The 13,780-nt window shown below is 38.3% G+C and overlaps 1 protein-coding gene across 1 annotated transcript in view; it reads left to right on the top strand.

Moving 5' to 3' along the window:
- The window catches only part of KCNH5 (potassium voltage-gated channel subfamily H member 5), a 304,115-nt gene that overhangs the window by 35,492 nt on the left and 254,843 nt on the right, over positions 1-13,780 (top strand). Inside the window, exon 3 of the mRNA XM_032344425.1 lies at positions 9,045-9,151. Within this exon, the coding sequence (XP_032200316.1) occupies positions 9,045-9,151 (107 nt within the window). The remainder of the gene's footprint in view (positions 1-9,044; positions 9,152-13,780) is intronic.

The following is a 13,780-nucleotide window of genomic DNA, read 5'->3' as shown; positions in this document are numbered from 1 at the left end:
CACACACATGCAAGTTGGGGAGAGGAGCAGAGGGAGGGAGAGAATCCACCAGCAGATTCCCCACTGAGCTGAAGCATGTTGTGGCTTGCTTCCAGGACCCTGAGATCATGATCTGAACCAAGAATCAGCTGTTCAACTGACTGAGCCACCCAGGTGCCCCTGAAATGATACTATTAATGTAAACAATTATTACTTGATTGCACAAAACATCTAGTGTGTTTTGCTAATCTAAAAACTGCAACCAGCTTATGCCTTCAAAGAACAATGAAGACTAGTATCTGATACATGAACAGATGATAGTTAAAACTTATCAGGTTTTCTTTCTTTCTTTCTTTTTTTTTTAAGATTTTATTTATTTATTTGAAAGAGAGAGACAGAGAGAGAGAGAATAGCAGAGGGAGAGAGAGAGAAGCAGACTCTTCACTGACGCTGGGCTGGATCCCAGGACTCTGGGATCATGACTTGAGCTGAAGGCAGATGATTAACAACTGAGCCACCCAGGCACCCCAGAACCTTATCAGGTTTTCTTATAGGCATAGTTTATTCTAACGCACTCCCTTTTTCAGCCTCCTTGTCCCTTTTAAAAATTAAACTCTACCCATTTTGTTTACTGCAGCATTTTTTAAGAAGAATAAAGTCCTAGTAATAGTGAAAATGTCCAGTAGTATGTTTGCTAAAAAATATTATGGTGAAGCCTAATTTTCTAAATCATATGTTGGAAGAATAAGACACTGGAAGAAGCTAACATATTTTTTAAGCAAAAAAAAAAAAAAAAAAAAAAAAAAAAAATCACCCAAGCAAACAAACAAAAAAATAGTTTACAGAGCACTATCTACATTCTGATTCTGATTTTTTTTACATATGGATTTTTTCTAGTTCCTGTATATATCTTAAAAACCTTTGAATATCACACACAAGGAAAAAAGAAAAGGAAAGAAAAAATTTATACACATATAGAAATACATTGTTAAAGCTAAGAGTTACCATAATGTTTGGAATCGCTGCAGTTCTAGTTGGAGATAACTAGTTTGACACTGAGGGTAGCCTTGCAAATAATTCAGACTTTTACTGATTTTTTTTTTAAGATTTTATTTATTTACCCGATAGAGAGATACATAGAGAGGGAACACAAGCAGGGGGAGTGGGAGAGGGAGAAGCAGGCTCCTCAATGAGCAGGGAGCCAGATGTGGGCCTTGATCCCAGGACCTGGGATCGTGACCTGAGCCAAAGGCAGATGCTTAATGACTGAGTCACCCAGGCACCTGAATTTTACTGATTTTAGTAATTAGACATTTTAAGCAAACAACAGAATAAGGACTACAAATCCGTGAGCATCAGTCTGTGAAGAAACAATATGATATTTTATATGTGGAAAAAATCATCTTTTTATACAACTTGCATTAGATGGCTCAAAGTAGTGACTGATAAAAATTAATGTTCTACTTTTAAAATACTCAAATATGAGTTGTTTGGGAAAATGAAAAAAATTAATTTGGGATTTCACAAATCTCAAGAGGCTAATAATTAGTTCTTGCATTTTCTTGTTCCTCCTTTGCCCTTCCCTGTTGTTCTCCCATTAGACCAGGTGCATGAAATGAAACTAAACATACTCCTTGGTTTGTCCCACTAAATTATGACCCCTCTGGGCAAAGTCTCCATTTTATTTTATTTCTTTTTCTTGCCTTTTATTTCTTTTCCCCTTCAGTCCATTCCCCTTCCTTTTCCATAGTTATTCCTTATAATGTGTTTATTGTGTGTCTTTCTGATTCATCTTCCATTGATTAAATATGTATATTTTTGAAATGATGTTACATTGTGTTTTTAAAATCTACATATTTCAGGGGCGCCTGGGTGGCTCAGTGGTTTAAAGCCTCTGCCTTCGGCTCAGGTCATGATCCCAGGGTTCTGGGATCCAGCCCCGTATCGGGCTCTCTGCTCAGCAGGGAGCCTGCTCCCCGCCCCCCCCCGCCCCCACCTGCCTCTCTGTCTGTCAAATAAATAAATAAAATCTTAAAAAAAAATCTACATATTTCATACCATGCAGTAAGACTGATAGTTTCTTACTGTTTTCACTCAACATTATTACGTTTTTGAACTGTTTTTTTCATTGCCATATAACACTTATTTCATTATGTCTGATGTTGTGGAGTGCTTCTGTAGTCTTCCCAGCCTTCTATTTTATTATCCATTCTAGTAGCTGTGAACTCCAACTTCTGACACTGTGCTACATTCAACAAATAGCCTTCTGCACATCTTCTTGTGGCCCCCTATGAAAAATCATCTGTCCCTGGAGCCAGAAATAGGATAGCTGGACAGTAGAATATAGGCAGAGTGTGTAGATTAACTGCTCCCAAATTTCTGTCCAGAGTACCTTTCTGTTTCCACTCTCAGCAGTCACGAGGGAGTGTCACTAGTTTCCTGCATCCTTGTACTCCATAATGGCACACAGTAGTATATACTTAATTTTTTTTTAATTTATGTATTTATTTGAGAGAGGGAGGGAGCTGGGTGAGCAGCAGAAGGGGAGGGAAAAGCATCCTCCATGCTGAGCATGGACCTGACTTGGGGGCTCCATCCTGGGACCCTCAGATCATGACCTGAGCTGAAATCAAGAGTAGGGTGCTTAACCAACTGAGACACCCAGGTGACCTTACATTTTTATTTTTTAAAATGTGATGTGTGCTAGGTACCATCTCATTTTTGTTTTGGCTGAAAATTCAGAAAAACAGTCTAATGACACTTCAGGATTGGTAGGAATTTCAAATCTAGCCCATTTTACTGTCTAGTAATTGTGTTTCCAAGGCTTTGGACTGTTTGGTTATTTATTGAAGGACACAAAATGTATTACATATTTAAAAGAGGTTGTAGGTTTTGGAGGAGGATATTTAAAAGCTTCTGATCTTTTTTCAAGACATGGAGACATGCTATCATAGGTTAGGTAGAAACCACTTGAGTATTTTACCTTTGATTGACCTGAGATTTTTAAGAGCCCCTTCAATTTTTTGTTTGTTTGCTTTTGTTTGTTTTTAGAAGGGTGAGAAGAGTAATAATGCAGGTAGGGAGGATTGGAGTATCTAGGTGCTTTCAAACACATTTTTCCCCTCCTCTGGGAGGCTCATTAATAATCCTTTATCCAAGCCATCAAATGAGACAATGAAGCAATTACGAGGCACTTTACTGGATGTCTTTCACAAGTAGTTTTATTAACACAGGGTCATCTCAGCCAGTGAGAGCACATTACACATGATGGATGTCAGTCAGTTTGGTTCCTTTTGGCTGAGGGCTCTGCCTCACACAGTGGCACCGAGGGAAAGTGTTGAGAGCAGAGGTGCCTCAGTGATGTTACACTCCAAAGGTTAGAGATGTCCAGTGCTCTCCCTAGTTTCTGTTAATTACATGCCATGGATCTACCATTTATGACTCTATCTGAATCCTTATAAGCTTGTATAAATTAATGGGCTGTGAAACCTTCTGGTTACGATTCAATGTATAAAGTAATGCTTTGTTTTATTCCAAAATTACCTCTTACAGATTGTGAAAGCTGTGTTATTTGTTTGTAAATTTTCCTTCTTACTCCACCTCTCCCAGGCTTTTTACTTTTTGACCCTTTGGCTCTATACAATTAAGCCCCTTCTCCCCTTAACTTTTTTTTTTCATTGTGTTATGTTAGTTAGGTAGTGTCCCATGATTCGTTGTGTATAACACCCAGTGCTCCATGCCATCCGTGCCCTCCTCCATACCCATCACCAGGCTCACCCATCCCCCCCACCCCCTCTCCCTTCTAATTTTATTCTTGTGGCTGACTGAGCGAGAGACCACATTTACCAACCGCATTAAGCCAATCTGTGTGGTTTCTGTGATGAAGCATTTGCTAGTCTGTGAATTACAGCTTATAGATAATATCCTTTTTGTGGTGACTGAATATGGTGTTTGAGTCCAAGAGCTTTGTTGACTATTAGCAGATTAAGATAGATTGGCAGAACTCATGAGTAGGTTGTATTTTTTTGTTTGCTTGTTTGTAAGGTTCCTTTCTCCCTTGGAAATCTGTCAACATTTATAGCTATCCTTGTTGGTAGGTATCATAATGAGGCTTGTTTGTGAGATTTTGTTGATAGAACAAGGGATCCAAGAATAAGTAAATCCTGCTGTAAACCAAGGCCTCGTGTCCTTAGAAATTTGCTAGGATAGAAAATACATGAAAGGTATACTGCCCTAGTGCTTAGGCAAGCTGAATTTAGCATAGGCCAGTCCTATGGTGGTCCTTTACTCCCAGGACCACCAGTTATGTCTGGAGAAAACTGGCCAGAATATTCAGGAGCAGGCCATGAGTGGATTTATGCCTCAACTTCATGGGCTCATAAAGAAAGAAGACACACAGGGGTGCCCGGGTGGTTCCGTTGGTTAAGCACCTGCCTTCTGCTCAGGTCATGATCTCAGGGTCCTGGGATTGAGCCCCATGTTGGGCTTCCTGCTTAGCATGGAATCTGGTTCTCTCTCTCCCTCTCCATCTCCCCCAATCCCACTCATGCGTGCTCTCTCTCTCTCTCAAATAAATAAAATCTTAAAAAAAAAAAAAAAAGATGCCCCAAATGATGTACATATCTCTTTACAAAACAGTGACACTGCCCATTAGCAAGCTTGGCCCAAACCCTGTTCTAGAATTGTAGAGGAGCTAGAGAGTAGTGGGCTGGAGGGGTTTTCTTCTAACCCCAGCCATAAGAAGCATTCCAGTCATAATTCAGCCATTGTACAGCACATTATAATTTGTGACTTCATGTGCATTATCTCTTTAAAACCCTCACCCTCTGAGGTATATGAACATTATCATCATTTTACAGATGAGGAAACTGAAGGTCAAAGCAATTATATGTCTTGCCCATGAATTATGCAGTTTGTAAGTGGTCCGGTGGTCTTCTGTTATATCATGACAACTCAATATTATAGCGGGGATAGATAGCTTCTGAGCATTTAATTTTATTTTCCTTTCCAATAAGATAACAGTGCAGCTATAGAAATCATTTATAATTACTCTAAGGAGAGCTTGGCATTCTAAAAGAGCAATTTGAAGTTCTGGAAATTTTTTTATATTCCCATTATGTATTGCTGGAGGGTATACATAAAAAAATGTGCAAAATTCTTATATGGGTATATAGTTTCTAAAGCCTGATGGTTACCATTTCTAAATCTTGGTATCCTTCAGATTCCATAAACCATTCAAAGACTGCATTGAGCTTCAGCCATCTGGAGTCAGGCTGCTGGAAACCTTGATAAAGACACTCAACATTTATGTGTAAAATAACTGAGCAAATAAACAAATATGTCATTCTCATAAACTGTGTGGAAGCATTGACTTAGTATTGTTTGAACAACTTCAGATGGAAATATTTTCATTGGAAGGATGGATAATACATTTCAAACATCTTTTATAGTTCATTTTGAAATATTTTTTATTAGTTAATTGCTGCATTTTACCACTTCACATATGTGTTCTGTCACATATATTTGGTTTAATAAACTTAAAATGAAAAATATGAGTGAAACATATAAGAAATAAAAGACTAATTTTTAAGGAAGTATTCAGATTGTAATAATCTTTTTTTTAAAAGATTTTATTTATTTATATGACAGAGGGAGAGAGATCACAAGTAGGCAGAGAGGCAGGCAGAGAGAGAGGAGGAAGCAGACTCCCTGCCGAGCAGAGAGCCCTAACGTGGGGCTCGATCCCAGAACCCTGGGATCATGACCTGAGCTGAAGGCAGAGGCTTAACCCACTGAGCCACCCAGGCGCCCCATCTTTTTTTTTTTTTTTTAAGTGCCTCTATAGGACAGGTAATTTTACCAGTTAGAGAGCTAAATTAGAGAAGAATATATTATAGAAATTTTAGAGTTTATTTGAAAAGTTCTTGTTTTCCTATTCTCTTTAGAATTTTAACTGAATCAGACTTTTGTTGTATTTTTTATTAGGTGGTATTATCATATCAATTTCTGATAGTTTTTTAAAATTTAAGTTGTAACTTATTTTTAAATCCTATTAGAGTTAATTTTTCAAGAATTTTTTTATCTTAATTGCTTATTTTATAGATGCTTTCTTTTTAAAAATGTTTTCCTGTTGGCCAATAGTGGACATTGTGTTTTAGTTTATTGAACTGTAGAGCTCTGACATTTACTAACAGGGGTAAAATGGTTTTTCTTTTCTTTCCATGTAAGACTGTAAACATTTAGTTATCTTACCTTTTTTTTTCTGATTCTTCATGTTTTCTTTCTACTAACAAGTCTTTAGATTAAAAATAACAGTCATTTTAAAAAAACTGTTTGATTAAAAAGGTCACCTATCTGTACGAAATACCAACAGTATTAAAATAGTGTCTTATTTTTTTGGAGGGCAAGGAGGGTGTCTTTAACCGAGTAATTCTGGTTTCAGTGTGATGCCTTCAAGAGATTTTCGTGAAACTGTCATGAGCTGGAATTCAGGCTTTGGCAGAAGTAAGGGTTTTTCAGTGCTCTCTTATGGGTAGGCCCAGAGGCTTCCTCTGTGAGTCTGGCTCTGAGATTATGGAGTTAGAATCTGTCATTTTACTTGAGATTCTCTTGCTTATTTTACTGTTATAATGACAATGAAAGTTTCTTTTTTCTTTTCTTTTTTTTTTTTTAGATTTTTATTTATTTGACAGACAGAGATCACAAGTATTCAGAGAGGCAGGCAGAGAGAGAGGAGGAAGCAGGCTCCCCAGCAAGCAGAGAGCCCGATGCGGGGCTTGATCCCAGGATCCTGGGATCATGACCTGAGCCGAAGGCAGAGGCTTTAACCTGCTGAGCCACCCAGGGGCCCCGAAAGTTCTCTTTTTAAATAAAAGATATAAATACTGTAATTGACAATGCAGAGGTGGATTGGGCAGCCTTTGGTAAGCTTTATCTATTTCCTTTTCTTTCTTAGTTTCTAGAATTCTAGTTGCGTAGGTTGGAGTAGGTTGGAGTTATTGTAAGATGGGCCATGACTCTGTAATTTCTGCTTGTGATATGGCATTGCTGTTGAATCCTCTAGTTGTTTTTTTGTTGTTGTTGTTTTGGGGGGGGGGGTTGCTATTCAACCATGCTTTTCCTATTGTAAATTTTCTAAATTGATACATTCAGGGGGGATTTCCCATGAGGATAATGAATCTCAACCTTCAGGGGCCCTCCCTTGAGTGGATGTCTTCCAAAGCTCTGTACCTAATTTTGTTTTATAATTTTATATTATTTTCTTTAAAGACGGTCCCTAAGATTGTATAAGCTTTAGGCCCTATCTCATTTGGATTAGCCTCTGGCCAATACGCGAACTCATTGAAACTGGAAGAAAAGCAGTAACAAAGATAGACTTGAACCTTCAGAAACTTAGTCAAGGTATCTGGCAGATGCTGCATTTTCTTTTCTGGTGGACAGTTATGCTAACTAGTAGAACTATGTTTCTAAAACCAGATGCACAACTGATAATCATGGAAGCTTCATGAGTGGAGTTTTAGAAGCTTCGACTGAGTTCTGTTTTGTAGATAACAAGACTTTTGTGGAGGTTCTCTTAGAAAAACAGATAATTTCAAGCACTGGGAAATTCTGGGGGCATGTAGAATCTCACTCTTTAACCTATATTTTGTATGTTCCCTCCCGCAATAGTGTATATCTTCTTCAATTTCTCACCATTATTTTTCTCCTGTTAGCCATACCTGCACCCGTCTTGAGAAAATACTCGTAACTGATGAGTATGTTGATGTATTATATGCGTAACATGGACTCTTCACATATCCTTGAGTGTGGGAAGATAAAAAAGACCATGCAAGTTGAAACTGTGCAATATAATCTTAAAACTCAGTGGAAAAATTTATGATTATTCTGTGACCTTTACCAGTGTCTGTCAAAACATTAAAAACTCTCTTACTGTTGGTTATAAATGCAGGGAAATGCAAATAATGGTAAAACTCATATTTAGCATACTGTGATTTAGAACTCAAGAAGCATTGAGAATTAAAGCATTTCATCTCTTTGTAAAAAACTATCATGAGTCATTTGAATCATACTGTCTTCTCATAATATAGCATGACATGAAGAGAACTTTTTTCCCCCTCTTAGTAAGTGCTCGTACTCCTCCATCTGTCTGCATCAACCACAACTATTTTATTCCTGTACTCTCACTATTGTGAACTGTCTCCTGTGGTTCTTTTAATGCGAAGTGTTTTTACTGGCTTCACTTCCTCTGGGAAGACTTGATCCTCTTTGTCACAATTGCTTTCCTGATTTATGTTGCTAAGTTCACACTCCCTAAGTTCCTCTGGCTTCACATCTAGAGTCTCTCAAGTGTCAACATTGCCACAGTCTTGTGTTTCATCTATACCTTCATTTATGTTCAATTTGAATGTCCCTTTCAGCACTATCATTTTTCATTTTTTTGCTGGACTTTAATCTTTGATGGTGAATGCCTGCTTTCAGTTATCCATTTTTGTAAAATGTCACCTGGGTTTATTGCTGAGAGCCAAGGAGGCAGCACAACTCCACGCTTTGGGTCTGTGCATGGACTGAATAACAGAGGCACCGCGACCAAGATGAAGGGGCCTTGAAAGAAGTGATATGATTGGTTACTGATGGTGATATCTGTTTACTAGTTTATTGTTTACTAGTGATTTGTAGGCTCAGGAGCCAACAGCAAAGTTTATACTTTAAGCAGTTACTTACAGTCAATATTCTATAACTGAAATTTTGAACTGTGCTGTTGGGAAACTAGTGTTATTTAACTAAACCATAGTTACTGAAAATCATGCCTATAGGAAGTATGTAGGTTGATGATTCTGTGTGTGTGTGTGTGTGTGTGTGTGTGTGTGTGTGTGTGTGTGTGATTCTAGCAAGAAGTTTAATAGTTGTGATTAAAACATTGTTTCAATAATTTAGTTTGTTTTGTGAGAGCAGTGTTTAATTTTGTAAGTATATTTGAATACTCAATCAAAAGAGACAACTATGTAATTTTATGTAGCATTTGAAAAGCAACATAGAACTGAAGTGGATTGTTTGTTTTTTCCCAGTTTTATGTATGGAGAATTGACTGACAAGAAGACCATTGAGAAAGTCAGGCAAACTTTTGACAACTACGAGTCAAACTGCTTTGAAGTTCTTCTGTATAAGAAAAACAGTACGTATCTAAATTACCAATAGGAAGGGTCACCTTGGCAAATGTTCTCTTTTGGTCAGTGGCTGTTGAGCTATAGAGCAGAGAGAATATCAAACTTTGTCCTTCTCTTGGCAAAGGCAAGGGGTGCTGATGAAATCAGATAGCAGAACTAATTAATGATTCTACCTATGAAAAGCAACCTTTTGAGGAATGGCAGGAAAATATGATGCATTTTAATATGTGTTGGGTGTGTGTGGTGGCGGCAAAATGTTCTATAGTTAATGATCATGGTAAAGATCCTATCGTTACATTACAGCAACTAAAAATGATAGAGGAATTTATTCATTTCTTGTGGTTAATGGAAAAGGCGATTGGTATCACTGAGTGTGTGTGATTCCCTTTCTGCATGTTCATGGCTGATGTGTGTTATTGACTTGAGGTCTTTATGAATATGGCCTTTTCCTAGACTGACTCTTTTGTGTGGAAGGCCAACAGAAGTTTTCCCTACTTTTAGAATAGGCCATTCACCTCTGGTAAATTTGTATTGGTTATAGTGAACTGTTCTCAAGGATGGAATTTGTGAATGATTAATTGTCCATTATATATCACATAAGATCTTATGATACAGAATGTCTTTTAGAATTTGGAGGAAAAAACCAGCCAAACAAAAAACAACTAATGTACTCCACAACAAAGCTTCCTAATTTGTTTTCTTTGGCTACTCGGGTCACTGACTTTTGTTTCTTTTTCCCAAGTTGACCTTTTTTCTTTTTTTTTTTTTTTAATGGACAGTCACTTCACAAGATGGGTCAATTTGTTTCATGTTAATGATAAATGAGAGCAAAGCAAATTATCATTTTTTAAAAGATTTATTTATTTATTTGAGAGAGAGATCAAAAGAAAGGGAGAGAGCATGCGTGGGAGGGGCAGAGGAGAGGAATATTAAGCAGACTCCCCGCCAAGGATGGAACCCAATGTGGGGCTCAGTCTCATGACCCCAAGATCATGACCTGAGCTGAATCAAGAGTCAGACACTCAACTGAATGTGCCACCCAGGTGTCCCAAAGCCAATTCCTATCCTCAGTGGAACTGGATGGCTCCTAAATTCTTCCCCAGTTTGGCAAGCATTTTAGCTTCAACAGGAAGCACTTGCTCCATGTTCAGAGCTGGCTGGATTTTTTTTTTTTTTTAACAGCATAATTCATCCTCTCCGTCTTAGTCAAACATTTATTCACTATAAAATATTTAGGCTTGAACTTAGATTTCTCTTTTTATTAATAGACCATCAAAGAGATAATCATAACCACAGGCATTGCTTTAAAATTAGTGCAGTTGGTAATGGGAATGGTGGTCTCTAGTGGTATTACTTATGAAATATCTTATCATTTCATCTTTCATGTTACAATCAAGGCCAAGGAGGTATTTCTCTTTATTCACAGCCAAATGTCTTTTGGCTTGTCACCTAGAACACAGTCCATTCTGAATGATCTTCTCTGGCCTCTACCAGAGAAAAGTCAAGCTTGAGGTGTCCTCTGGGTCTTTTTAACCAGGTGCATGGTGGATACATATTGATACATACGGATACATTTGGATAAATTTGTATTAGAGTCATATGTCAAAACCCTATATCCTTTTCATATAGGATTGTTCTCCTTTGAATGACTTCGATATGTGCTCCAAGTTTAGCAAATAATTTAAGGATATTCCTTATTACTAAAGTCATTTCACTTTGACGCTAGGAAGAATAAGAATAAACAAATCTTTGCCTGATTTTAAAGCATGAGAACCGAATTCATAGTTTCTGAGTTTCTTTAAAATACCTTTGTTGGGGGGGCACTGGGTGGCTCACTTGGTTAAGTGACTGCCTTCAGCTCAGGTCATGATCCTGGGGTCCTGGGATCGCATCCCACATGGGCTCCCTGCTCAACAAGGAGCCTGCTTCTCTCTTTCCCTCTGCCTGTCACTCCCTCTGCTTGTGTGTGCTCTATCTTGCTCTCTGTCAAATAAATAAATAAAATATTAAAAAAAATACCTTTGTGGAGATTGTTTTCTTTACATCCTTTAAATCATGTTAAGAAGCAATTGAATTTTACATTTCCAGAAGTTTCCTTCCAAGGTGGTATTTTGCTTTCTTTTAATGTTTTGGAATTCTCTCATTTGCATTGAGTTTTTTTCATTATTATGAAGGAAAGATACCATTTATGTATTTTAGTGGAGTTCTACTACACTTAAAAGAGCTTTAAGAAATCTTGTAAATTGTTACCTGAAGGTTCTTGAACATCAACTAAAAAAAGTATGTTCTTGTAACTTTTTAAAAATGTTAGAAAAATTCACATGTGGATAGGTATGTTTTGGGAATTCCTGAATGCTAAGTCTTCCTAACACTTCATTAAGTAATTAGGTTAAACAGCATTTTGCAAATGGAGGGAATGAGATATCTGATTTAACATGTGTCATCACTGACATTTCAGTTTGTAGGCTCTATTTTTAAGGTGCATTGCTCTGATTAGCAGGGAACTATTTCTGCTGTTGAGAAGGAAGCAGTAGCTCTGGGATGATGATTTATATGGGTCTTTCTGCCTACACAAAGACATCTGTGATAGCCAGGGCCACCCAGTTAATCAATGCCGGGGCACTGCCCTGAGTTTCCACCTATAACTGGCCTCTCTGCCTAACCCTGTCAGACCTTCTGCTCCCTTAAACCCCCAAACCAGAATATGGCTACTTTACCAGCCACTCAGCAAAAACTCTGCCTACTTGGGGAATCTGACCCTGTAAGTCTACTTGAAAAAGATCTGCCTTGACATCTGAAAGCAGTTTTTAAAAAAAGCCCTGACTCTATGCTAAAATTTGAGAAGTTGCTCTTTTCATAGAAGGTGCAAAATGTAGCATCCTCTCTTTTCAGATTTTTAACAGACCTTGGAAAATGACTTTTTTTTTTTTAAAGATTTTATTTATCTGAGAGAGAGAGATCACAAGTAGAGAGAGAGAGAGGAGGAAGCAGGCTCCCCACCTAGCAGAGAGCCCGATGCGGGACACGATCCCAGGACCCCGAGATCATGACCTGAGCTGAAGGCAGAGGCTTAATCCACTGAGCCATCCAGGCAGCCCGGAAAATGACTTTTTAATGCCCTTTTCTCTGTTTATGACCGGGCTGCCTCAAGCTCACTGTGTTGGAATAGCCATAGGCCATGTATCTGCTAGCATGTGTGCCTGGTAATTTGTAGACCTGCGTATATCACTCACAGTTCTTGGGTACACTGTGTAGAAGAACAAAGAACAGTCCTCTCTGGGAGATAGTGTGATGGTTTTATGAGATTGCTGGCTTATCTAGTGATCCTTTTGGAAAGGGCCATGTTTTCACAGGCCCCAGGGTTGCAAAGGATCTGGTTGTCAGAACTGAGTATTCTAAAAACACCTCCTCTTTCTAATTCTCTGACTTCTTGAACCTGGTAGTTAAGCCCTCTCTTCTTGTCTAGGTTCCCCACTGTGGTGACATTACTTTGTGATTTTTTTTTTTGCCAAAGGTATTAAGGTTTTTCTTTTTTTTTTTTTTAAATGAAGGTTTTTCTAATTTGGTTTTTCTTGCACTGTTAACAGGCTATCAACTCTCATGTAGAAACTATTAATAGTTGCATATTTCATCCCCCAAATCCCAAACCTAACAAAAGCCTTTGTCTTTAAGATAGAAAATTTGGAGAGGCTTTATTGCACTATGGCTTGGAAACAATATAATGGAAAATGTGTCTTCTTGATTCTGATGGAACATTCCTTTGGTGTTTTATCGTTTAATGGATAATTACTCCTTTGAAGGCATTTCTTGTGTCTTTAAATATTTATTGTTTGAAATAGTGCCAAATCCTGGTTTGTCCAAATCCAAAGCCTTAAGTGCTCTGAAACTCTGTTTTCTGAAGTCTGCAGGAGCCATTGTTTAAAGAACATAGTGACAGTGCAGAGGATCATAGGAGAAGGGAAGGAAAACTGAATGGGAGGTCATCAGAGAGGGAGAAAGACCACGAGAGACTCTTGACTGTGGGAAGCAAACTGGGGGTTGCTGACGGGGAGGTGGGCAGGGAGATGGGGTAATTGGGTAATGGGTATTAAGGAGGGCACATGATGTGATGAGCACTGGGTGTTATATGCAACTGATATATTATTAAAAAATGAAGACTATTTGAAGAAAGGAAAAAAAAAACCATGACAACAGAGTCAAGCCTTGTTCTTTGAGTGAAGGAGATAGGAAGCGTTGGCTCATGAAGACACCTTAGATCTCAAGGGCTAGGGGCACATCTTTTTTTTTTTCCCCTTTAAGGTTGCCTTAAAAGCTTCAGGTAGAGCCCTGTGTACAGCAGACACCAAGTGTTGCTGACATCTTCTCTCTCTGATGTGGGGGTGCTGTCAAAGGCATTGAACCATCTTAGAACTCTGATGAGAGAGCCTTGAGGTAGGGATAGCATTTCAAAGGCTCCTCCAAGAGGAGTGCTTATCAGAGCATCAGGGGTTGCTGTTGAAGTAATCGGAAACATGCCTCAAAGTGACAGGAAGAGAGCAGCATGTAGGAGTGGTCACACATGATAAAACTATGAAAACGAAGTTGGAGAGAGCAGCGGAGGTGTAGGGACACAGACCTAAAGGTCATGCTGGTGTTAC

Source organism: Mustela erminea, chromosome 5 (genome assembly GCF_009829155.1).
Source record: "Mustela erminea isolate mMusErm1 chromosome 5, mMusErm1.Pri, whole genome shotgun sequence".
Classification (NCBI taxonomy): domain Eukaryota; kingdom Metazoa; phylum Chordata; class Mammalia; order Carnivora; family Mustelidae; genus Mustela; species Mustela erminea.
This window is presented reverse-complemented; position numbering and strand designations above follow the sequence as displayed.